Genomic DNA, 25,815 nt, shown 5'->3' on the forward strand with positions numbered 1-25,815 from the left:
GTGGAACAAGTCAGGAGGCTGATTCTAGCTCCCTGACTAGTACCAGCTGTGATTCAATCTGATTGCTGACAGGCAACTTTAAATTGCATGACTGGTTTAAATTCCTTAATGGGACTAAGCCAGTGGAGGATTGTTGTGCTGAAGTGGAACTTTGCGTTGTCCCTGTGCTGGAAAGGGATGCGGATGTGCCAGCAGGATGTCTTTCTGCTGGGCATTTGCGCTTAGGTTATGGCTCCATTGTGCCACTTGAGTGTGTCACAAAAGGACCATTAACCAGCCTGTGTATTTGGCCTCAGACCTGGACAGTCCCTTTGAGACTATTTGTTCAGGTCATATATAGGTCATATAATACTGTGTGATGGCTGAAAAATCTCTGGTACATACACTTTCTGCATGATGAGGTTTTAAAAATAACACTTCAGGCAAATTTGAAAATGGGAACAAGGGGAAGAGGGGTAAACCCACCATAATTGTTGAGCATTGACTACAGATGACTTAATGGATCACAATTAAACTCTCTTTGTGGGGAATATTTCTGTGAGAATTGTCTTAATTCTTCAGATTGGGGTAGGGGGCTAACACTTTTTTCATCATTATGCATTTAAAAAAACCTATCTATATTATGATCTCTTTCGGCTCCCTGCCACCCTCATTTCTTACAAAGCTATGCAATTGACTGTTCTCTTCATGTCACACATCCTTGGTGCCAGGCCCCTTCCTATGGAACCCCCTATGTTAGTAACCATACGTCTCCCGTCTCCTTCACCAAGTCCATCCTTAATCCATATATTTAGCTTTTAAAATGCTGTTTCTCTCCCTTGCCGCCTGAGAACTTTTCACCTTGGCTCTCTCCATAAAGGAGCCTTAACTAACTAGACAGATCAGGCCAGATTCGCAGGTGCTGTAAATCAGCTACCGACTACAGTGGCACATCAGCTTACACCAGCAAAGACTCCAACTCATTAATAGTCCCCAAAATAAGAGGACAGATTTGTAGAGCTAAGAAGATCTATGTTAAACAGTAGTGTCTGAGCACACAGATTTGTCTTGGTTTCTACTCCACCCCATTTGTTTTGCATTGACAATTTTAAGACTAGATCCTGCAAGTGTTTATGCAGGTGTTTAAATTCACACTTATGAGTAGTCACAGTTTGATTGGAGTCTTAGGGTACGTCTTCACTACCCGCAGGATCAGCGGGCAGCGATCGATCCAGTGGGGATTGATTTATCGTGTCTAGTCTAGATGCGATAAGTCGACCCCCGAGCGCTCTCCCATCAACTCCTGTACTCCAGCGTCACGAGAGGCGCAGGCAGAGTCGACGGGGGAGCGGCAGCAGTCAACTCACCATGGTGAAGACACCACAGTAAGTCAATCTAAGTATGTCGACTTCAGGTATGTTATTCCTCCCCTCTCCCCCAGTGTAGACCAGGGCTCAGATTATAACTTCTCCATGGAAAGGACTTGGGGTACAATTTCCTAAAGCACTTAAATGACTTAGGAGCCTAAAGCTCACTCAAAGTTATTGTAATATAGGCTCCTAATTCACTCAGGTACTTAGAAAATGTCCCCTCTGGTCTTTACAGGGTAGTTGTCTGTAAAGCATCTGGCACATTGTTTCTACTTTATAAAAAACAATAACAGATATTATTGAGACTAATTCTAATAGAAATATACTATGATATACAGGAAAATGTTTTCAGTACAACCCTAGGCATGTAGAGTAGTAGTTTAGCTAGTTTAACAATGCCAAGAAAATGCAAAATATTTTTATAATATTTTACATTAAATATAACTGTAGAGATGTCATGTGGGCTTATGACATGTAATATGCAAACCTTATGGCATTTGACCCCTAAATCTCCAAGGTGAAATTCTACTGAAAGAATCTACTAAAAAAGATTTAGTGGCACTATAGCAGAGATGAAGTAATAGGCTACTAATTCAGGAATAGACTGCTAAATGCAAATTGCAAAAATGACATCTTACTTTACCCTCAGATGCCTGGACTGAAAACAGTTTGATTCCTCTGAAGTGAATCCAAATGCTTTGTTTTTTGGGGGGATGAATCTGGTTGAAAACATTTAAGCTTTTTTTGCTCTCTTGGCAGAAAGCGATATTACTCAGTCTGGGATGGCAAAACAAAGAGGCACTAGCTAAGGGAACATCAGAATAGCATAATAAAAGGAGACTTTTTGGCGGGTGAATATTGAACATAAAGAGCATCTGTTAATTTTTTATTTAAATGGAGGAAAAAATGAGTGTCTGAAAGTAATTGATGTCCCTAGACTGATGGATCCAGGGTTTGTTGTCAAATGGTAACTTCCCACATGGGTCTGTGTGAACTCGTTAAATGCCCACCCCATTCTCAGCAGAGTACATAGACCTGAATTGGAGTCGAAATTTGTCCTTCCAGGTTCATTTTTTCATTTTATTGTCTATAGCTGAAAACTAACCCCACCACATGAGCCTAAGCTTCCTTTTCACCTGTAAAGTTTCTGTCAGGATTTCTGCACCCCCCAAAACACACTCCTATCTATTTTATCTAAAAAGAAAAGATGGTCTTGGGGAAACCCAAGTTCTGCTACAAACTGAGAGAGAGACCTGGAGTAAGTCATTTAAGATACATTTTTCAAAAGCACCTAAATAACTTAAGAGCCTAAGTCCTGTTTTTAAAACAAACTTATGTATGTGGGAGGCTATGTCTACACTACAAAGTTAAGCTGACTTAAGCTACATTGATGTACAGCCACTGCTATAGTTAAATTGCTCTTGCATGTTCACACTACACTTCTTGTGTCGGCAAAGCACATCCACAGTAGCAGCTCTTGCATCAACCCAGAGAGCAGTGCACTGTGGGTAGGTACTGGCTGCAGGATGTCTTGGGAAGGATTTGCAATGTCTTATGGGGTCAGGTTGAGCATCACATGATGCAGGTTTCTCAGTCTCATTCCAGCTGCTTTTCAGCTGCACTGGTAATCTGTGAGCTGGCCAGCTCTTGTCAGAAAGCATGAATCCTGCACTGATCTTCAGTACTGTGCTGTGTATTCTGAACGCAAGGCTATCAGAGGAGCTCAGTGGGAGGAGGAGGGGACCCATTGGGCTGATGGAGGCCTTAAAGGGGCATGTTAACACTGAGCCACAGTAATGTGTGTTGCTGTAGTGTGCTGTCTCACATAGTTTGTTTGCACTGTGCTATGAATCTTGTAATGATTGCTGTGTGTGCCTGACTATAACAATGCACATGCACCTATTACTATTGTCTTGAATTTTAGCAACAGCCATCACGTGATGGAGAATAACAAAGATCAATTCAATTTCCATAAATAGATTTTTATTCCAGACCTATGCAAATATACCTATGTAATGCTGAGGTAAACTTCATACATGCAGGAAAAAGTATCTTTAAAGGGGAGGGAACAGGGAATTCACAAGCAAAAGGGAATCCAACGAGGCTCTCACAGCTGGGTGTGTATGCGGCTGTCATTGTGTTTACTCTGCTGGGGGCCAGAGTGTCTTGGGTACTGCTGTGGCCCCTGAAGATGCATGTAATGCGGGGGGAGGGGGGGAGGTAGAGAGATCCTTGTGATTCTCTTCCCTGCTTCCCTACAGTGATTTCTTCCCACAGCCCCTTAGCTTCCTCTCCCCTCAGACCCAGGAGATCCACCAATTCCTGTGTACTCCAGGCCAGAGCATGTTTGTTATGGGGTTGGACTAGATGACCTTCTGAGGTCCCTTCCAACCTTGATATTCTATTCTATGATCTATTCTATGTGAAGCTGGCATGTTCAGCTGGGCAGTTGCTATGTGAGCTCTCCATGACAATCAAGCAGGAAGAGCGATTTCAAAACTCCTTGGGGCTTTAAAAGGGGAGGGGTGCCTGCCTGTGTACCTGGCTGCAGGGCAGCAGAGTTCAAAATGGTGACCAGAGCAGTCATGGTGCACATTTTGGGACACCTCCTAGAGGCCGCTTAGGACCACGTAAGCAACACAGTGTTTACACTGACACTGCGTCACTCTAGCTATGTAGTCCTATGCTCTGCACCTCTCGTTGGGATAGTTTTATTATGTCAGCATAGCAGGAGTGTTAAAGCGGCAAGAGCAGCGGCAGTAAATGCACCTCCATAGTTAGGTCGACGTAAGCTGCCTTATGTCTTCTTAACTCTGTAGTGTAAAAAAGGCATTAGTGGGACTCCTAAGTACCTAAGTTCCACTCTAAAAAATTTTACCTTTAGTTCCTCTGCCTCAGTTCCCCAAAATGGGGATAATAACGCTGGCCTGCTTCTCAGAAATGTCTTGAGGATAAATGTGTTAAAGACTAAGCACTTGGATGCTATATACGTATCTATAATAGGTAGGTTACATTTGTGATGCCACCTTCCCCGGGGTGTAACCTGGAACTGGGGTACCCCAAGCCATTTGTCTCACCAGCCTGGGCACATCCTCTCACACTGTGCTTCTGTGACAAGCTGCAGATTGCTCTCGGTCCTGCACTCACACAAACCTTTACACAGGCAGGGACACACCCAGCTGCAGTTACCTGAAGGCTTCTCCCCAGCTCCGCAGCCTAGGACCCCAGAACTGTACCATCTTGTCCCAGTCGAAAGCCTGACTGTTATAAATTTATTACCCAATCCGCCCCTCCCTCAAAGTGGAAAGGACCATGCACCAGTTGTTGTTACTGAGCAGATGTCGTAAGCACTTCTATCAAAATACACTGTTCTAGGTACAAAATAGAAAACAAATTTATTAAGTACAGAAAGATAGATTTTAAGTGAATATAAGTAATCACATACAGATCAAAGGTGATTACAATAAGAAATAAAACAAAAACAATCTAAGTTCTCTAAACTGGATAGGATTTGAATCAAGCAGTTTCTCACCCTGTTACATAGTACAAACAGTCCACCAAGCTTCCATATGCAGGCAAGCTTTCTTCTTTTCTGTCTGGCACTCCCTTTCCTGTTCAATATTTATTACTTAGGTGTTTTCAGGTGCTGTGTTTTAGAGGGAGTGAGGTCAAGCGAGGATGTCACTTTCCCCTTTGTATCTTCTTCCAACTTCCTGGAAACATCTTTTGCTGTGACCTGAGTCAACCAGTCTCCTTTGGGTATGTGCTATCTCTGAGAGGTTTCCATTGTCCACAGGTTCGGGGTAATCTTCATGAGTGTTTGTATTCTCCTCAATGAGCCATCAACATTGTTTGGCCTTTTTATTGTTGTACCTGAAAGGCCGCTTGTGGGTGTTTCCAGCCTCACGACATATTTCAGTAACACATACATAGCAACTTAATAACTTCACATACAATGATAGCACATACAATCCAACAGGATATTAATGTTCAGTCGATCAAGACTTTTTTAAATTACCTCACAAGGCATATATAACGCCGATAGACCCTGGTTGTCAGCAGGCAGGATCGAACAGGGGACCTCTGGGAGCTTAGTGCATAAACTGCTATAGCATGAGCTAAAAGTCAACTGCCTGTTAGCTAAGGCCGTAGAGCAGTCAGAGAGAGCCTGTCTGTCTGTCTGACTGTCTCTCTCTCGTGTCTCAGTGCCACTAGGTGGGACACAACACCACACTGACAAGGTGTGTGGGTTACACAAACTTTGTACAAAACATATCATAATTATATCACCATGGTGAATATGAAGTGCAGAGTATCACTTTGAGACACAGAGTATCACAATATTCTCACTGGAGTTACATGGAGGCACCTGCCAGCAGGCTTTAGCAGCAGTTACCTTAATTCCTAATGCAGGATTTCGAAATCACTGCCTCGAAAAACCTTATTTCCTATATATATGGGCTTGGAGTCTGCCACCATCTTACAGTCTGACTTCTGAGTTTAGAAGTCTAGGCTCCTATCTACCTATAGTAGTATCTGTGGTTGCTGTTAGCCACCTCTACAACTGGCTTCTTTCTATGATAAGGTGATAGCCACTTAGAAGGCTCTCTGGAATTCCAAAGATGGTTATTTTTAGCAGTTGGGCTGAGTTGTACCTATGACTCCACTGCTAGGGAAAAAGCAATCAGGCTCATGGAAAAATACATTCAGGTAAAACCAGTTTGTCACTGGATGCTGTAAAGCAGTGAATGGGGTCTTTCTAGGATGGCTGACATTGTCTCAGCTAAGGAAGCATTTAAAAGTGGGTCTCATAAAACAGTTGGTTCATTTAATCTACTGCGGCCATCTATAGGGACAGTGCTTTTCAATTCTATACTAAGTAGGTTCTTGTACCACTCTTGTCATTGTAGTATCTGGATGCCTTCCATAGTACATTAAATGGCATGGCTGATATCTGTCATGTGTAGTTTGTTCTCTCTAGTATCCTATCCCCAGGGAGAGAATTGTGTGGGCAGCCTATGTAGTATTCTTTCTTTCTTTTATTCCCAAAATGCTGTGTTTTTATGTTAGAAAACACTCAATTGAAGAAGAGTACCTTGCATTTGGAGTAGCAGGAAGTGAGGTTTGTGATGGTCCTTATTGGAGTTTGTTCCATAGTCTGGGACCATCCCCTGAGAAAACGCTGTCTCCTACATAGATGTAGGATGTATTGTAGAGTTCTATTGTGCCAGAGGAGAAAAGCCGTTAATCACAGCCCTTGCCATAGTGTTTTAGGTGATCTTTTAGATATATTGGGTCCAGGCCAATGAATGCCTTGAAAATAAGGACTAAGACTGAGTTAATTCATCAGGAAATAATTTTTATGTGAGCTGCACAGATACAGCATAGGGGAGAAAAAGGATTGGTGAATCATAATGTTTTTAGGAGCTTCTGTACAAGCATTCTCCTCCTCCCTCTGAGTATCTCTGCAGTTCTCATCAGCTGTAATTTTTCTTTTTAGCTGAGCATAATTTTTAATGGTTTTCATTTTTTCAGGCACAGTTTTGGGTCCAATTAATTGTGAAGGCAAATACTAGATTTAGAAATCTGATTACTTGACTGTGCCCACAAATCAGGTAGCTATATGGGTTACTGCTTGAAATTGGAACATACATTTGATTGCACATGCAAACATTGAGGCTGTTTTTATGATCACTTTCAAAATTTGGTCCTGTAAGTCAGCCTGCTGTACAGCAAGCATCTGCAGCCTTGCTAGGCATGTGTCGGGCTAGTTCGCCATGGTGTTCTTTTGGCTTTGATCCTTCTATTGATTTATCTTCGTGCTTAAGTTGTGGCTCCCTTGCCAACAATGCTGTTAAATTAGAGCTAAACTTGCTTATATGTTGTTCCACGCAACACCACCTGATCAGGACAGTGATAGTGATGATGAAATGCTAAGGGAAATTATAGAGGCTATCAAAATTAAGAACTCAATAATAGTGGGGGATTTCAATTATCCCCATATTGACTGGGAACATATCACCTCAGAACAAAATGCAGAGACAAAATTTCTAGATACTTTAAATGACTGGTTCTTGGAGTAGCTGTTATGGGAACTTACAAGGGGAGAGGCAACTCTCGATTTAGTCCTGAGTGGAGCGCAGGAACTGGCCCAAGAGGTAACTATAACAGGACCGCTTGGAAATAGTTACCATAATATAATAACATTTAACATCCCTGTAATGGGAAGAACATCTCAACAGCCCAACACTGTGACATTTAATTTCAAAAAGGGGAACTATGCAAAAATGAGGGGATTAGTTAAACAGAAACTAAAAGGTACAGTAACTAAAGTGAAATCCCTGCAAGCTGCATGGGCGCTTTTTAAAGACACCATAACAGAGGCCCAACTTCAACGTATACCCCAAATTAAGAAACACAGTAAAAGATCTAAAAAAGAGCCACCGTGGCTGAACAACCATCTAAAATAAGCAGTGAGTGATAAAAAGGCATCTTTTAAAAAGTAGGAGTCAAATCCTAGTGAGGTAAATAGAAAGGAGCCTAACACTTCCAAATGAAGTGTAAAAATGTAATAAGAAAAGCCAAAAAGGAGTTTGAAGAACAGCTAGCCAAAAACTCCAAAGGTAGTAACAAAATGTTTTTAAGTACATCAGAAGCAGGAAGCCACTAAACAATCTGGATGATTGAGTTACAAAGAAGCACTTAAAGATGATAAAGTCATTGTGGAGAAACTAAATGGGTTCTTTGCTTCAGTCTTCATGGCTGAGGATGTTAGGGAGACTCCAAACCTGAGCCAGATTTGTAGGTGACAAATCTGAAGAACTGTCACAGATTGAAGTGTCACTAGAGGAGGTTTTGGAATTAATGATAAACTTAACATAACAAGTACCAGAGACCAGATGACATTCACCTAAGAGTTCTGAAAGAACTCAAATGTGAAGTTGCAGAACTATTAACTATGGTTTGTAACCTGTCCTTTAAATTGGCTCTGTACCCAATGACAGGAAAATAGCTAATGTAACACCAATATTTAAAAAGGGCTCTAAGGTGATCCCGGCAATTACAGACTGGTAAGTCTAACGTCAGTACCAGGCAAATTAGTTGAAACAATAGTAAAGAATAAAATTGTCAGACACATAGAAAGACATAAATTGTTGGGCAAAAGTCAACATGGTTTCTGTAAGGGGAAATCGTGTCTTACTAATCTATTAGAGTTCTTTGAAGGGGTCAACACACAGTGGACAAGGGGGATCCAGTGGACATAGGTGTACTTAAATTTCCAGAAAGCCTTTTACAGGTCCCTCACTAAAGCTCTTATGTAAATTAAGTTGTCATGAGATAAAGGGAAGGTCCTTTCATGACTGAGAACTGGTTAAAAGACAGGGAACAAAGGGTAGGAATAAATGGTAATTTTTCAGAATGGAGAGGGGGTAACTAGTGGTGTTTCCCGCAAGGGTCAGTCCTAGGACCAATTTGTTCAACTTATTCATAAATGATCTGGAGAAAGGGGTAAAAGTGAGGTGGCAAAGTTTGCAGATGATACTAAATTTCTTGAGATAATTAAGACCAAAGCAGACTGTGAAAAACTTCAAAAAGATCTCACAAAACTAAGTGATTGGGCAACAAAAAGGCAAATGAAATTTAATGTGAGAAATGTAAAGTAATGCACATTGGAAAAAATAGCCCCAACTATATATACAATATGATGGGGGGCTAATTAGCTACAACAAAATCAGGAAAAAAGATCTTGGAGTCATCATGGATAGTTCTCTGAAGATACCACGCAGTGTGCAGAGGCGGTCCAAAAAGCAAACAGGATGTTAAGAAATCATTAAAATGAGATAGAAAATAAGATGGAGAATATATTATTGCCCTCATATAAATCCATGGTACACCCACATCTGAATATGCATACAGAAGTGTCTCCTCATCTCAAAAAAGATATACTGGCACTAGAAAAAGTTCAGGGAAGGGCAACTAAAATGATTAGGGGTTTGGAACAGGTCCCATATGAGGAGAGATTAAAAGAGGCTAGGACTTTTCAGCTTGGAAGAGAGGAGACTAAGGAAGGGATATGATAGAGGTATATAAATCATAAGTGATGTGGAGAAAATAGATAAGGACAGTTATTTACTTATTCCCATAATACAAGAACTAAGGGCCACCAGATGAAATTAATGGGCAAAGTTTAAAACAAATAAAAGCAAGTTCTTCTTTACACAGCACACAGTCAACCTCTGGAACTCCTGCCTGAGGAGGTTGTGAAGGCTAGGACTATAACAGCATTTTAAAAGAGAACAGGATAAATTCATGGAAGTTAAGTCTATTATGGCTATTAGCCAGGATGAGTAAGGAATGGTGTCCCTAGCCTCTGTTTGTCAGAGGGTGGAGATGGATGGAGAGAGAGATCACTTGATCATTACCTGTTAGGTCACTCCCTCTGGGACACCTGGCATTGTCACTGTCAGTAGACAGATACTGGGTTAGATGGACCTTTGTCTGACCCAGTATGGCCGTTCTTATGTTCTTTATGTGTTGGAGAGGGTGTCAGTCTGTTGGTGTAGATCAGGGGTTCTCAAACTTGGGTCGGGAGCCCTCAGGGATTGCAAGGTTATTCATGGGGGGTGGTTGTGAGCTGCCAGCATCCACCCCAAACTCTGCTTCACCTCCAGCATTTATAATGGTGTAAAATATATAGCCATGTGTTTTAGTTCATAAAGGGGTGGCAATGGAGCTTGCTATGTGAAAGGGGTTACCAGTACAAAAGTTTGAGAACACACTGGTGTAGATGCAAAACTTGAGACTGAAGAATTGGTGTTGGTGTAAAAAATACTTAACTTGTGATTTCCATGTGTTTAGTGCTAATACTTAACCAATCTTACTCTAGGAAATCCACACACACTTTATTAAAGTAGAGTGTTTATTTGGTTTGGTTTTATAAATATGGGTGAGGACTTAGGGCTAGCCTAGCTGAGAAGGGAATGATACTCCCTGATCCCCTGAATAGCATGGTGATAGGGTGATATAGGACCTGAATAGAATATGACAGAAAAGGGGCTAGCTGGAAAGTGAGGTTGTGGAACTAGTTGAAGAATCATATCTCCTCTGCTTTACATTTGCACTCTGGTTTAGAAAGCTTAAGGGCTGCTCCAGGGGGCTTTCAAACATATACTTGAAACATCAGGAACTTGTCAGAATGAAAGGCTTTGAATGTCATTAAGCAAAAGCTTGAGCATTGTTAAACTTTTCCTCCCCTATGGGTGTAGTTTTAAACAGAGCAGAGATGAGTGTTTCACCAGCTTTCTTTGTTTCTCCTAGCCCTGTGCCTGGCCAGCTCCACTCCTGAGACATTCAGGGTATATTTGCACCACAAATTAAGGTAAGCAGGGGTAGGCACATCTGCATAATTTTTAATCTAGTTAGCATGTTTAACAATAATAGTGAAGACATGATGGCATGGGTTTCAGTATGGACAAACAACGCCAAGTACGTACCAGGGTTCATGGTGTGCCCCATCTGCGCTAACAATTACACCTTAACCGCCAGTGTAGATGTATCTTCACTTTCCAGCCTCTGCTGTTTTTCCCATCTATTGCCTTTGTCATTGTCTGGTCAAGTTTTCTTTTTTGAAAACTATAAGTGTTTACATTTTAGGTGTATTGCATATGCATAAAAATATCCCTGTTAAGATGCCTTAGTTGAACAACTTAAAAGCTTGGTGAATCTTTCTAATTAAGGTTGACAAAAGGGACTCAGAGTAGCTCTATTGTAGAGGTTGAGGCATCTCCTCTGGTTGGCTTTCCATTATAAAAGTATTTTTAAATATATATCATTAACTTCAATTTTCTCCCAGTAGGTTCTTCTAAATCAGAAATCTAAATTATATAGCTTTACCAGAAGCTTTTCATCAATGTTATTATCTCTACTGTGGTTTACTGCCTCCAATTTCCCAAGATGGGATTTGTAACAAGAAACCATTAGATAATATTATTACATATTAACCCTCGCACAAAAATACCTTTATTTAACCATATACTAAAATGCATATTCTGTTCTAACATTTCTTCTGCACACTGCCTCAGCAAACTGAAGTGCCACTCCAGCAAATGTTTTCATTCATCACCCCAAGCTAGAATTCCACCAACGCATTTAGGGCACCCTTCTCTTCACCAACCACTAAAATGCATCAATTTATTGCAAGGAACACGCTGGTTATTTAATGGTGCACAGCAAAACTTCAAAACCCTTTAGGAGAGGAAGGAAAAAGGAATCCTGTAGCCCAGGGTTTGGCAACCTTTCAGAGGTGGTGTGCTGAGTCTTCATTTTGTGATAGACCCAGGCCAGTTGGGTACAGCAGAATAGCAGAAGGCAGATACACTGGCCACTGGATTAACAGTTTTCTGTTCCCTGACTGACCAGAGCAGGAGCTGCTCCAGACTAATGAGAACACCAGACTCCAATTAACCTGCAAAGAGTCAGGTGAGGCCATTAAGATAATTTGACCACTTGACTCTAATTAAGGCCCTGTTGATACTATAAAAAGGGCTTACTCCAGTCAGGCAGAGAATAGCCAGGGAGCCAGAGGAGAGGAAGTGTGGCTGAAGGGCTGGTTAATGAAGACATCCTCAAACCATCGGTAAGGGAGCCCTAAGGTAAGGGTGAAAAAGGGAGAAGCAGGAGAGCTGTGGGGAAGTGGCCCAGGGAAATGTAGCAACTCTGCCAGTGAAAGGTCAGCTGCTAACAGCTGCTACCATTAGGGTCCCTGGGCTGGAACCTGGAGTAGAGGGCGGGCCCGAGTTCCCCCCAGTCCACTACTACAGAAGCACCTCCTGGGAGGGGAAGTCAGGTCCCTGTCAGGACAGGAGGCTAAACTGTTCTGAAATAAGCCCCCAGGGACAACAGAGACTGTGGGAGTTCTCTCACCAATCTCCTTGCTGGCCTATGATGAAAAGGACTCAGCAGACTGTAACGCTGGCCCTAGAAATTGAAGGGCTATGTGAAGGGTCACAGTGAGCCACTGAGGCTAGCATAAACCGCCTGGAAGCACAGGACCCGCAGGGGCAAGTTTAGAGCTCTGCCACTGTTTATTCACGCTAATTTAAGGTTATGTGTGCCAGTAATACATTTTAACATGTTTAGAAGGTCTCTTTCTATAAGTCTATAATATATAACAAAACTATTGTTGTATTTAAAGTAAATAAGGTTTTAAAAATGTTTAAGAAGCTTCATTTAAAATTAAATTAGAATGCAGAGCCCCCTGGAACGGTGGCCAGAACCTGGGCAGTGTGAGTGCCACTGGAAATCAGCTCGCATGCCACCTTCGGCACCTGTGCCATAGGTTGCCTATCCCTGCTGTAGCCCTTTGAAACTGCAGAGATGAGAGGGTATTTTAGGTGGATAGAAAGAAATTGACCTAAGGGGAATTAGGACCTTACCTTTAGTATCTGAGCCAAAAACACTCACTATTGATGGAGGGGGAACTGTGTCATTGGTTCTGTGATGACCATAGTGACCAAAACCTCATTTTTACATCTCTTCTAAAAAGACAGCATCTCCAGCAATGCAATGCCACCAAACACTACTCTGCCATCCTGATTCAGCACAGTCTCAATAGAAAAAGTTCCACGTGCAGACATCACCAATTCTAGAATTATCATGAGTGATCCATTAAGGTGCTTGTACAAGTACTATTCAATCATGACCGAGCTTAGTGTGTGAGATTTATATAGTATTATAGCCCAAACAAGTCTGGCTGCAAGCCACGAATACTGAATACATGATGGGTCCTTACACAAAGTAAAACTATTTCCCCATGCTATTTTTCCCCTACCGTTACTCACACCTTCTTGGGCCATCCTGATTATAAATACAAAAGGTTTTTTTTCTCCTGCTGATAATAGCCCACCTTAATTGATTACTCTCATTATAGTTGGTATGGCAACACCCATTTTTTCATGTCGTGTGTGTGTGTGTGTGTATAATCTTCATACTGTATTTTCCACTGCATGCATCTGATGAAGTGAGTTTTAGCCCATGAAAGCTTATTCCCAAATAAATTTGTTAGTCTCCAAGGTGCCACAAGTACTTCTCATTTTGTTGCTGATACAGAGTAACACGGTTACCACTCTGAAACCTGAATACATGCTGATACTTTTCCCATCCTTTCTTTGCTGTTGACTCTCTGGCTCAGCTAATGTTACAGGGGCAGCTCCAGGCACCAGCGCACAAAGAGTGTGACTGGGGCGGCAAGCTGCGAGAGGCGGCCTGCTGGTCGCCATGAGGGCGGCAGTCAGGCAGCCTTCGGCGTCATGCCTGCGGGAGGTCCACTGGTCCTGCGGCTTTGGTAGCAATTTGGCGGCGCGTAGGCCAAAGGCATGGGAACAGCGGACCTTTCTCAGGCATGCCACCGAAAGCTGCCTGACTGCCTTGCTTGGGGCGGCAAAATACGTAGAGCCGCCCCTGACTAATGTGGAGAGTTTTTCTAATGAAGATGAAGTAGAATAAAAATATGGGAAAGGAAAGATTAAAAAGATACAATGAAAAAAATAAATAAGGGAGAGCTAATTAGGAAGAGGTTTATGGAAGATTTTCATTTCCAGACTCTCTGCTGCTCTTTCTTTGGTGCTGCCTGAACCTAATAGAAGCATATAGCTCCTTTTCATTAACTTGGTTCTCTGCCCTTCAGCTATTGTGTGCATTGAAAGTGGGGAAAAAAGGTCTTGCCTTGATGTTATGTAACCTTGCAGACATTAATTTGAAACAAACAAAACACTTAAAGCAGCTCTCATTCAGGGGATTTTACTTAGTGTTACTAAATTGCTGAATATTTAATAGCTAATCATGCTCCAGACCCCAAGGTCTGTCCCCCAAATGATAAGCCTTTTTATTAAATGAACTTTAATTATTTAATAATTAGACCTTCTGTAGGGAAAGATGGGGATCCTGATAGGCTGCCAACCAGGCTGCAGGGCAAATCAGACTTGTGTGCCATTTTCAGATTAGAATTTAAAGGCAGATCTGGCTGTAATGTTCTGAGACAATGGGTGAAAGGCCCTGGATGGCATGAACCTGAACTGTGAAGTGGTTTATTTTTATAGTTATCTTAAAACTAGTATAGCTATGCAAGGGAATCAAGGTCAGACTGTTAGACTAAACCAATTGAACCAGATGTCAATACTGTAATGAGGATTGTGTTTGGGTCTACTAATATTTAAAATACTTCAAGTGTGGTGAGGAAAACGCTGTGATAAATTGCTGACCGTGTGAGAAATATTTTGACTGTCTCTGTATCTACTCATTAGTCCTCTTCCCTGAAACAAGCTTACAACATTCCAGGCTTCTAAGCAGCTTCAAAGGAAAAAAAGCCTAAAAATGTTGTGGAATTTCACCATAAAAACTATACAGGCTTGAGGCCTTTGCCAGGCAATATATAGTGACAGCCCTGGGATCTGCTGCAGTGGGATCCTGGAGACCTATAAAGAGGAGCATTGTACATAACTACTGGAAAAGGGAAGCTCCCTGCTTTCCAATGGAACAGTACATGCTTCTGGAGCTGTAAGGACCCAGGAGATCAGAAAGTAAAACCATGACATTTATATATATATGCAGAAAGCCTACGGTAGATTATTTAAAAAAATTTTTTTTTTGGCTCTCTCTGTCATGGCCGCCCAGAGGGGGGAGGCAAGTGGGGCAATTTGCCCCAGACCCCACAGGGGCCCACACAAAAGTTTTTCCAGGCCCCTAGAGCGGGGTCCTTCACTTGCTCCGGGGGCCCCTGAAAACTCTCGCGAGGCCTGGGCCCCCGGAGCTTCTTCCGCTCCGGGTCTTGTGTGGCAATTCGGCGGCAGGGGCGGTCCTTCCGCTTCGACCTGCCACTGAAGACCCCAGTCTCCCTGAATCCTCTGGGTGGCCCTGCTTTCTGTGTTCTGAATGCTTGGACTGAGAATGAAGGTACATATACAGATGGAGAAAAAATGCAAAATCTCAGTCATGTTTTTAAACTCTCTAAAACATGCCTAAAATGTCTTTTCTGTAACAGATGTGGCATATATAGAATGTATGGTCGTGTCGAGTGGTGGTGCTTTGGGCTGAGTGCGTAACTTGTGACTTAGCCTCGCATATGTAACATCCAATCTCTGATTGATAAAATCCTTATACCACACTGCACCAGTCTGTGGCCATGTACAGGGTAGAATTTCAAAACCACCTGTGTAGCTTAGGAGCACAAGTCCCATTGGGGGTCATAAAGTCTTGTGCTTTTAAGTAACTCATGCACTCTTGAAAATCCTAACTGCAGTGTCTTTCTCCATCTTTTCCATGTGTTGTAACAATATGTGTGTTATATACAGTAGAGCCAAACTCACCACTGAAATAGGCATCTCTCTCTCAGCCACCACCACCACTGTCCCCAGCACACCCTTGTTTAGAAGGGCTTTTTCCATAGCAAGAGTGGAAAGTCTGCAGTCACTTGCACTGCTTTGCATATGGGCTTGGAAGGAAGACCTCCAACCCTCCGCTCTTTCTAACCCCACCCCAAACTTGTGGGTCTGGACTCCCCCACAGAACCCATGAAGGGGTTTGTGTGGTGTCTCGGGAAAGGTGCATGTGCCACTAGGGTTCCAGGTAAAGTGAAGCATGTTCCCCCTTTCCTAAATAAAATCTGTGACATATGGAGGGTGATAGTGGTTTGTACTATACCTAAAATTCTTAAGGAGTTCTGGAGTCACTACCTAGGGTGGCCAGATCTAAGTGATTGTGAGAATCAGCCTTGGTCCTGCAGTTTTTTTATTTAATTTGCCTAAAATGGAGATTCTTGGGATTGCTGCATGGACTCTTGAGGACAACCAGGTGTTTGTGGCAAAAGCCTTGTTCATATGCTATCTTGACAGACAGGTTTTTTTGTTGGTTTTGTTCCCTTAAACTTTCGTGAACCTTCTTTTCTGCTGACATGAATGTAGTGGTGGCTTTTAACAGCTTTCCGTCCACACGCATGTTGCTTTTAACTTTTTAATTATTTATTTAAAGCAAAGCTAAAATAAAAAGCATTCAGTGCTTCTGTCTTCTGAGTTTACATCAGCTTTGCTTCATGTGAAAAGCTGTTACATCCTGTGTCTGTGCCAACAGCTTCTTTTGAAATGTAGCATTTTTGCTCTTTCTGTAGATTATAGAAGGGTGCAGCTCATGGTTGTTCACCTGCGGTGAGGAATTCAAAACTACTACATAGAGTTGAGTTTTTTCTCTTTTCAGAGCAAGGTACTCTTTAAATATGTATTACGGTGATCATTATGATTACAAAGTACTAAATATGTAGGACAATGTGCAGTATGACTTTTTTTTTTTTTTTTAACATGCAGGAATCTTTTCATAAGTTGCAGTTAATGTCGTTACTGAGTTAAAGGAGACATGAGTTCCTCTCCTTCAACTGCATCCTTGACTGTTTAGCTAAATGTGTCTATATTATATGTGTGTTTGTACAGTACCTAGAACAGCGGGATCCTAGACCATGACTGGGGTTCCTAGGCACTATGGAAATATAACTAATAATATATAGTTCTTGCTGCCATAGTGTCTGAGCACCTTACAATTGTTAATGGATTTTATCCTCACATCCCAACCCTCCCCCCCCATGTGAAGTATCTCAGGTGGTGAGCTGAGACAACAGGTAGATTACGTGACTTGGCCCCAATCACACAGGAAATGTGGTTGAGCCAGGAATTGAACCCAGGTTTCCTGAATCTCACTCTAACAATACATTTATTAGACTATACTAGTTTCTGCCCTACCCACTCAGTGAAATTTTGACTGACTTTTTACTGGCAAAAATGCCAGAACCCTTATTTTCTTTCTTCTTGAACTCTTGGTGGCCTCTGACACCACCGACCACTCCTCTACTTTTTGAAATATTGCACTCTGTTGACTTTGGAGGCTCTTGCCTTTTACTGGTCTCTTTCTACTCCTCTAATTTGCTTTTAAAATCTCTTTTGATGGGTTATTTTCTTCACTCTCTCCCTTTGCCGATAGGCCTCTCCAAAAAGCTCTATGCTTGTCCACCTGCTCTTCTCTCTCTACATCCTATTTCTAAAAGATCTTATCCATAAGGGTGGCTTCAAATACCATCTTTATACCGATGATCTATCTCTCTGCTAACGACCTGTCTCCCTTTATCTAAACCCTAACTTCAACCCGTTTCTCTGATGACATCTGGTCATCATTTGGCAACTGAGCATTTCCTCTCCCCTTCTCCCTTAGTGTTCTGTTACCATTGATAACATCACCATAGAGGCTTATAATCTGGACATTATCTTTGACTCAGGCCAGGTCCAATTCTTGCAGGTTCTACCTATCTGACATTTCACAGATCTGGCTTTTTAGTTTTGGTATCCTGGTGTACGTGGGGTTAGTGGGAATGGTTTGTTTGTATCATTAAAAACATTATCATGCTCAGATGTGCGAGGGGGCAGAATTACTGTTTCTTTGGCAACCATAAATCTGGCATTTACAGTGCTGCTGCCACTGTTGCTTTGAAAGATACTTACATCTTTCATTTGCATTCCTTGGGGGAAATAGAGATTTTTCTAACAGTCTATATCTCAGCCAAAACCCAATGGAATTTCATGGTACAAGTAAAAGACCCATGTCTAGCTCAAAGGCTTGGATCCTATTGAATTTTGCAAACAGCTGTGTTGGAGCCTCTCAAAAAATAGATTGCAAGAGTCCTTCATAATGAAAAGTGACAGGAGTTGCTACCTCCGCCTGCAATAACATGGACATAGACTTTGCTTGTTTCAATACAATGAATAGTATCCTTTCAGAGGGCATGTCAGTCATACAGTTTGATGTGCAGCATGGAAGAAAGATTCCATTAGGTGGAAAGATGTGAAAATAATAAAAAGTTTCTTAATCCTACTTAATTTCAGTACATCTTTCTTTGAATTCCATCCTGTTCTGAATAGTGTGTATTGCATAACACTGTGTTTGTACTTTGATAAAGTTATTCCTGAAGTAATTTGTAAGTAAGGGGTTGCTATTTGGTACTCTTATGTCAATAACACATCTATTATTTTCTTCTTTAAATTACACTCATTAGTGGCATACTGATAGTCATTCAGCAATCACGGAAGCCTCAAAGTACTTGTCTGAACATCACTTATTCTTCAGATTGGATGATTAACCAAATCCAGATTAACACAGACACAGCATGCAATTTATATTTTCAGTGACTATATAATTGCTTCTTTTTCTTGTGCTTGCAGGACCATTGAGGTTTCTTTCCCAGACAGAATCTGTCACAGCTTTTGTGGGAGACACGGTTTTGTTAAAGTGTGAAGTAGTTGGAGAGCCTATGCCGATGATACACTGGCAAAAAAACCTAGAGGACCTGATCTTGAGCCCCAGTGACACCCGAGTGGCCGTCTTGCCCTCTGGAGCTTTACAGATTAGCAGAATCCAAGGAGGAGACAGTGGAATCTATAGATGCCTTGCAAAAAATCCTGCTAGTACCAGAACTGGAAATGAAGCAGAAGTCCGAGTTTTGACAGGTAAGAACCAGAGATTTTACATTGTCCTTATGCTTCCTCAATTATATGTGGCTCAAAAGCTTGTCTTTCACCAACTGAAGTTGGTCCGCTAAAAGATATTACCTCACCCACCTTGTCGCTCCTGATGGGGGCAGTTAAGTTTTCTTTCCAGTTGCTTCTATGGGCTTCTGACTTCTTTATTCTGAAGAGCCTGGAGATGTTTAGAAGCTTCTGGGTGTGAAGATTAGTAGCTGGCCTTATGTGATTAGCCAGATTTCCATAGGCCATTGTTTGAGAGCTGATGCAATTTTAGTTAAAGGTTTATGTTCCTGTATCTATATCCATATTCATTCCTGTATCCACATCTCGTTCTATGTACCTTTTGTCGTGCCAGGCTTTCCATCACTCCAATAGTCTTCTGTCTAGCTCCAGCTTCTTTATTTCTAGAAATATTACCATGAATATAATTGAGCAGCAGAAGATTGCTCTGCAGCATGATTCTGTGCAGAAATGCCTTGCCGTCTAGTCCTATGTGTCTAAAGGCAAACACCAGTGAAATTCTACAAGGACATTAACCATCATATTTTTAGAATCTGCTCGGAAAGCCCTCCTGCTGGATGATCAAGTCTAAGGGGGAAAACAATTGAAGACAGTTGGCAGTTTTTCAAAGAGACATTATTGAGGGCACAAGAGCAAACTATCCTACTGAGTAGGAAAGATAGGAAGTATGGCAAGAGACTACCCTGGCTTAACCAAGAGAGCTTCAATGATCAAAAATTCAAAAAAGAGTCCTATAAAAAGTGGAAATGGTCAAATTATAAAGGTGAATATAAACAAATAACACAAATATGCAGGGACAAAATTAGAAAAGTTAAGGCACAGAGATCAAACTAGCTAGGGACATAAAAGGGAACAAAAAAAAACATTCTACAAATACATTAGAAGCAAGAAGACAATCAAGGACAGAGTAGGCCCATTACTCAATTAGGGAGAAAAGCCAATAACAGAAAATGTGGAGATGGCAGAGGAGTTTAATGACGTCTTTTTTCGGTTTTCACCAAGAAGGTTGGTGGTAATTGGAGTCTAACATAGTGAATGCCATTGAAAATGATGTAGGATCAGAGTCTAAAATAGGGAAAGAACAAGTAAAAAATTACTTAGACAAGTTAGATGTTTTCAAATCAGCAGGACCTGATGAAATGCATCCTAGAATACTCAAGGAGCTGACTGAGGTGGTATCTGAGCCATTAGCAATTATCTTTGAAAAGTCATGGAAGATGGGAGACGTTCCAGAAGACTGGAAAAGAGCAAATATAGTGCCCATCTATAGAAAGGGAAATAAGGACAACCCAGTGAATTACAGACCAGTCAGCTTAACTTCTGTATCTAGAAAGATAATGGAGCAAATAATTAAGCAATCAATTTGCAAACACCTAGAAGATACTAAGGTGATAAATAACAGTCAGCATGGATTTGTCAAGAACAAATCATGTCAGACCAACCTGATACCCTGGCAAAGAAAGCTAACAAGCCTTGTGGATGGGGGGAAGCAGTAGATATGGAATATCTTGATTTTAGTAAGGCTTTTAATACTGTCTCGGATGACCTTCTCTAAACAATCTAGGGAAATGCAACTTAGATGGAGCTTCTATAAGGTGGTTGGAAAATCATTCCCAGAGAGTAGTAATCAGTGGATGACAGTTGTGCTGGAAGGGAATAACAAGTGGATCCCACAGGGATCGGTTCTGTGTCTGGTTCTGTTCAATATCTTCATCAATGATATAGATAATGGCACAGAGAGTACACTTATAAAGTTTGCAGATGATAACAAGCTGGAAAGGGTTGCAAGTGCTTTGGAGGATAGGATTAAAATTCAAAATGATCTGGACAAACTGGAGAAATTGTCCTTATTGAATTTCATCCTGCTTACTTCAGACCAATACAAAGTATTCAATTTAGGAAGAAACATTCAGTTGCACACATACAAAATTGGAAATAACTGCCTAGGAAGGAGTACTGTGGAAAGGGATCTGGGGGTCATAGTGGATCACAAGCTAAGTATGAGTCAACAGTGTAACACTGTTGCAAAAAAAGAATCATTCTGGGATGTGTTAGCAGGAATGTTGTAAGCAAGACATGAGAAGTAATTCTTCCATTCTAGACCGCGCTGATTAGGCCTCAGTTGGAGTATTGTGTCCCATTCTGGGCACCACATTTCAGAAAAGATGTGGATAAATTAGAGAGAGTCCAGAGAAGAGCAACAAAAATGAGTAAATATCTAGAAAACATGACCTGTGAAGGAAGATTGAAAAAAAACTGGGTTTGATTATTCTGGAGAAGAGAAGACTGAGAGAGGACATGATAACAGTTTTCAACTAATAAAAGATTGTTACAAGGAGGAGGGAGAACAATTGTTTCTCTTAACCTCTGAGGATAGGACAAGAAGCAATGGACTTAAATTGCAGCAAGAGAGGTTTAGGCTGGACATTAGGAAAAACTTCCTAACTGTCAGAGTGGTTAAGCACTGGAATAAATTGCCTAGGGAGGGGGATTTTTAAGAGCATGTTGGACAAACACCTGTCAAGGAAATTCTAGACAATGTTTAGTCCTGTCTTGAGTGCAGGGGACTGAACTACATGACTTCTCGAGGTCCCTACTAGTTCTATGATTCTGTCATAAGCATATGTAACTTCTAGTTAAGCCAAAGGGCACAGTGCAGGTCTCTCAGACTGCTGGGGTGAAATCCAGACCCCATTGAAGCCACTTGCAGTGTTGCCACTGAGTTCAGCAGAGCCAGGATTTTACCCATGAACTATTAGAATGAATCTGTCCATGTATGGATCTCTTATAGGGACATGGCTCACAGAGTTCTGTTTATTCTCCCTTTTTGGGGGGTGGTAGATGGCTCTGGGAACCATTGATTTGATGGACAGAGCCAATGGGATTTGTGAGATTCAAGCATTCTCTGTATTTTAGATTCTGATGCCAGGGCAAAACCTCTGGGACAGACTGGGATTATAGCTCCCAAATCCAATTCCTCCGGATGCATTACAGACTGCTTGCAGCTTGGGGGCAGAACCAAACCCATCATTTGCTGGTAGCAAGGCGATACCCCATCTCTTGAAGTTCCCTGCAGTTTTTTTTCTGCCTCCTCAGTGGTTGCAGCCCTCCCAGCAGGAAAGGAGGCAGGCAGGATTGGAAATGAACAGACTCCAGAGCAAGCAGCCCCACAATCTCCATAATGGGAGTGAAGCCAAAATGGCAGCACACCGAATGTGGTTGCACCTGGATCCCAGCCATGCTTCACACTATGGACCACAGCCACCTCCTCCCCCTCCACTTCCCTACGAGTTGTGGATGGAGGGCACTGGGCACAGTACGAACACTGCAAATGGCAGCAAGGAGCCTTCATGCCCAGCTCTCTTCCCTTGCTGTGACCTCTGTAATTGCCCCTCATCCCTCTACTGATATACCAGGATTAGGAACTCCAGGAAAGAAAAAACCTATCTGGCTCATGTGGATCCCATGCAATAGAGGGTTGTGATTCAGGGGACTTGAGACCCAGAATCCCAGATCCATACTTGAGACCCAGAAAGCGCCTATTTGGGAGAGGGACACAAATAGTTCCAGCCTCTGTTAGGACAGGGATATGGCTCTGAAAATATTTCAAGTGGTTTACAATCTCTGGACCCAATTTCATTTCCCCATCTAAAGCAGGATTATGGGGACAAGCTCCTATAAATAACTGAATAATAAAATCAGCTCTGTTTCCTCTGCTCACCTCCCTGGAATGCAGCAGGGCAACTGATCCTCAGCACCTGGTTGCCTGGCTCATGAGATGAGTGCAGCATGGTGGATCAAAAGAGAAAAGAATAAGCCATAAACATAGTGATTCCTCTGGGCATGCATGCGTGCCCCTCACCACAAATAGAATTGTTTCTCCTTAGGGCAGGAAGGCCAGTGGTCAAAATCAGCGTTAGATAATCAACTATTTACAATATATCTAAAATATTCTACACATAGTGGCCTTAGGTAAGAAGAAAATTTACTTATCTCTTTCTGAGCAATTTTTCTGATCACGGTTCTCTACAGAGAAAGCTGAAACAAACACACAGTTACATATTTCCTGGAATATCTTGGATTTAGGACAGACACAGACATATGATGCCTGGGAAGTCAATTATAGGCCTGAGTTGAGAATAAATACTATTGATATAAGGTTTTATCTCAGAAGAATGTGCACAAATATGAAGATGGCCATAATGTAATACAGGTGGGTATCACTGAGATGGAAATCCAGTTCATACTGGAGCCTATTGGGAATTCTAAACTCATACACAGGCATGATTCAATGATCCAGATTTTATATGATACCTGTTCAGTAATTCCAGAGAAACCATCTACATCTCACTCCATTTCATCTGTTGGCAGAGATATAGCTCCAGTTATGTATTCTCTGCTTCTACAACAGCTAATTTTGTGCTAGTATTTAAAAAGGGTAAACAAAGTGACCGGGTAATTATAGACCTGTCAGTCTGACTTAGATCTCAGGCAAGATAGTGGAGTGGCTGATATGGAATCTGATGAATAAAGGGGTAGTAATTAATGCCAATCAATATGGGATTTTGGAAAAGAGATCCTCTCTAACTTGATTTCCTTTTTGTTATTAGATTACCAGTTTGGCTGATAAAAGTTAACATTGTTGATATAATATATGTAGACCTCTTTAAGGCATTTGACTTGGATATTGCACAACATTTTGATTTAAAAAGTAGCATGATATAGTATTAACATGGCAGACTTTAAATAGATTTAAAACTGGCTAACTGATAGGTCTCAAAATATAATTGTAAACAGGGAATCATCATTGAGCCAGTGTGTTTCTGGTAGGGTCCTGCAGGGATGTGTTCCTGGCCCTATGCTATTTACTATTTTTATCAAGGTCTGGAAGAAAACATAAGATTATCCCAAATAAAATTAACAGATGACTCAAAAATTGGGACAATGGTAAATAATGAAGAGGACAAGTCACTGATACAGAGCAATCTGAAGTACGTGGTAAATGGGGTGTAAGCAAACAATATGCATTTTAATATTGTAAATGTAGAGATCTACAAAGGAAGTAGACCCTACTTACAGGATGGGGGAATTCTATCCTGGGAAGCAGTGAGTCTGAAAAAGATTTGCAGATGGTAGTGCATAGGCAATTGAACCTGAGCTCCCAGTGCAACAGTGGGGCCAAAAGGGCTAATGTAATCCTGGGATGCATAAACAGGGGAATCTCAAGTAGGAGTAGGGAGGTTATTTTATCTCTGTGTTTGGCACTGATGTGACTATTGCTGGAATACTGTTCCCAGTTCTGGTGCCACAGTTCAAGAAGAGTGTTGATAAATTGGAGAAGGTTCAGAGAGGAGCCACAAGAATAGTTAAAAGATTAGAAAACGTGGCTTATTGTGAAAGACACAGAGAGTTAACCTTCTTTTTGTTCAATCTATTTTGTTTAAGGGATGAGGTGGTTCATGTCTATCAGTATCTACGTAGGGAGAAAAATTTGAATAATAGGCTCTTCAGTCTAACCATGAAAGATATGACATGATGCGATGGCTGGAAGATAAAGCTGGACAATTTTGGACTGGAAATAAAATTTACTTTAACAGTGAGGATAATCAGCCATTGTAATGACTTATCCTGTGCCATAGGGGATTCTCCATCAATGGCAATTTTTAATTCAAGATTGGATAAAAGATATACTCTAGGAATTTTTTCAGGGCCTGTGTTATACAGGAGGTCAGACTAGATAATCACAATGGTCCTTTCTGACTTTGGAATCTGAGACAGGTGATTGCAGAGAATCAGATTTTTAAAAAAATGGTCTTTACAGTTCAGTTCAGGGAATGTGTACCAGAAACAGATTACAATATTCACCAAAACACAGCGATTCATTGGGTCTCACAGCATTTGTATCTTCCATGCAGGGTGACCAGGTACCAAGTGTGAAATATCAGGACAGGGACTGGGGGGTAATAGGTGCCTATATAAGAAAAAGCCCTGAATATTGGGACTGCCCTATAAAATCAGGACATCTGGTCACCCTACTGCCATGGATAACAGACCTGTTGTGGTTGTAGCAGTTAGTGTGTCTGATGGGATTTTCATATTAAGTAGAAAGAACATAATCAGCTCCATCCCAGAGTGATTCTCCTGCCTTGGGTGGAGCAAAGTTGTGCATTGCCCAACAATGTGTATGGATCCGCAAGTCTATAATCAGGGTTGCAGGGTCCTGGGCCACCAAGGAAGCAGAACCCAACAATTTCTTGGAGTATTAGGCACCACAGGAAATACTATCTGAAGAAGCCAGAGAGAGAGAATCCTGCAGCCCCCTGATTAGTCCACATCAACTATTTAAATTAGGACATTGTCCTGCAGAGTTGTCCAAGCAGGAATGAAGACTCTGGTTTGCTACAGATCTCGTCTTCACCCCATCTCACTCCTGACTCCTGCCATTGAACTCGGCTTAGCTTGACGTTGGTATTCATCTACTGCCTCAGCTTGGTAACTAGTCTTGACTCCTGCCTTTGACCCCAGCCCAGTGAAGCATACCAGTCCAGCTGCCTCTGCCCCAGCCATTGTGCAAGCAGGAGACAAACAGCATCAAGATCTAAATGGCACACATTGGATTAACAGAGTGGCTTCTGCATCCAGAAATATCTCACTCATCATAAGTAATTTGGTGGGCTGGTGATCAACTTCTTTGCAACTGGAAACAGAAAATAAAGTGCACTGTGGCCTTTCTGTGTGTCAGGGCTCAGGATATTAGGCAGCGAATGGCATCTTGCAAAGCTGGGTGAAGTCCCTGCTACATCTTTTAATCTTTTCCACTGCTCCACAGGACAATACAAAATATGGGAATGAGATACAGCATATGCCTTTTTGGATGTAGAGACTATGAT

The 25,815-nt window shown here is 41.7% G+C and overlaps 1 protein-coding gene across 1 annotated transcript in view; it reads left to right on the top strand.

Moving 5' to 3' along the window:
* Window positions 1-25,815, top strand: part of DCC (DCC netrin 1 receptor) — a 978,992-nt gene that overhangs the window by 413,122 nt on the left and 540,055 nt on the right. Inside the window, 1 exon segment of the mRNA XM_075066875.1 lies at window positions 18,602-18,886. Coding sequence (XP_074922976.1) covers window positions 18,602-18,886 — 285 coding nt within the window.

The sequence above is a fragment of the Chelonoidis abingdonii genome, chromosome 6 (assembly GCF_003597395.2).
Source record: "Chelonoidis abingdonii isolate Lonesome George chromosome 6, CheloAbing_2.0, whole genome shotgun sequence".
NCBI lineage: Eukaryota > Metazoa > Chordata > Testudines > Testudinidae > Chelonoidis > Chelonoidis abingdonii.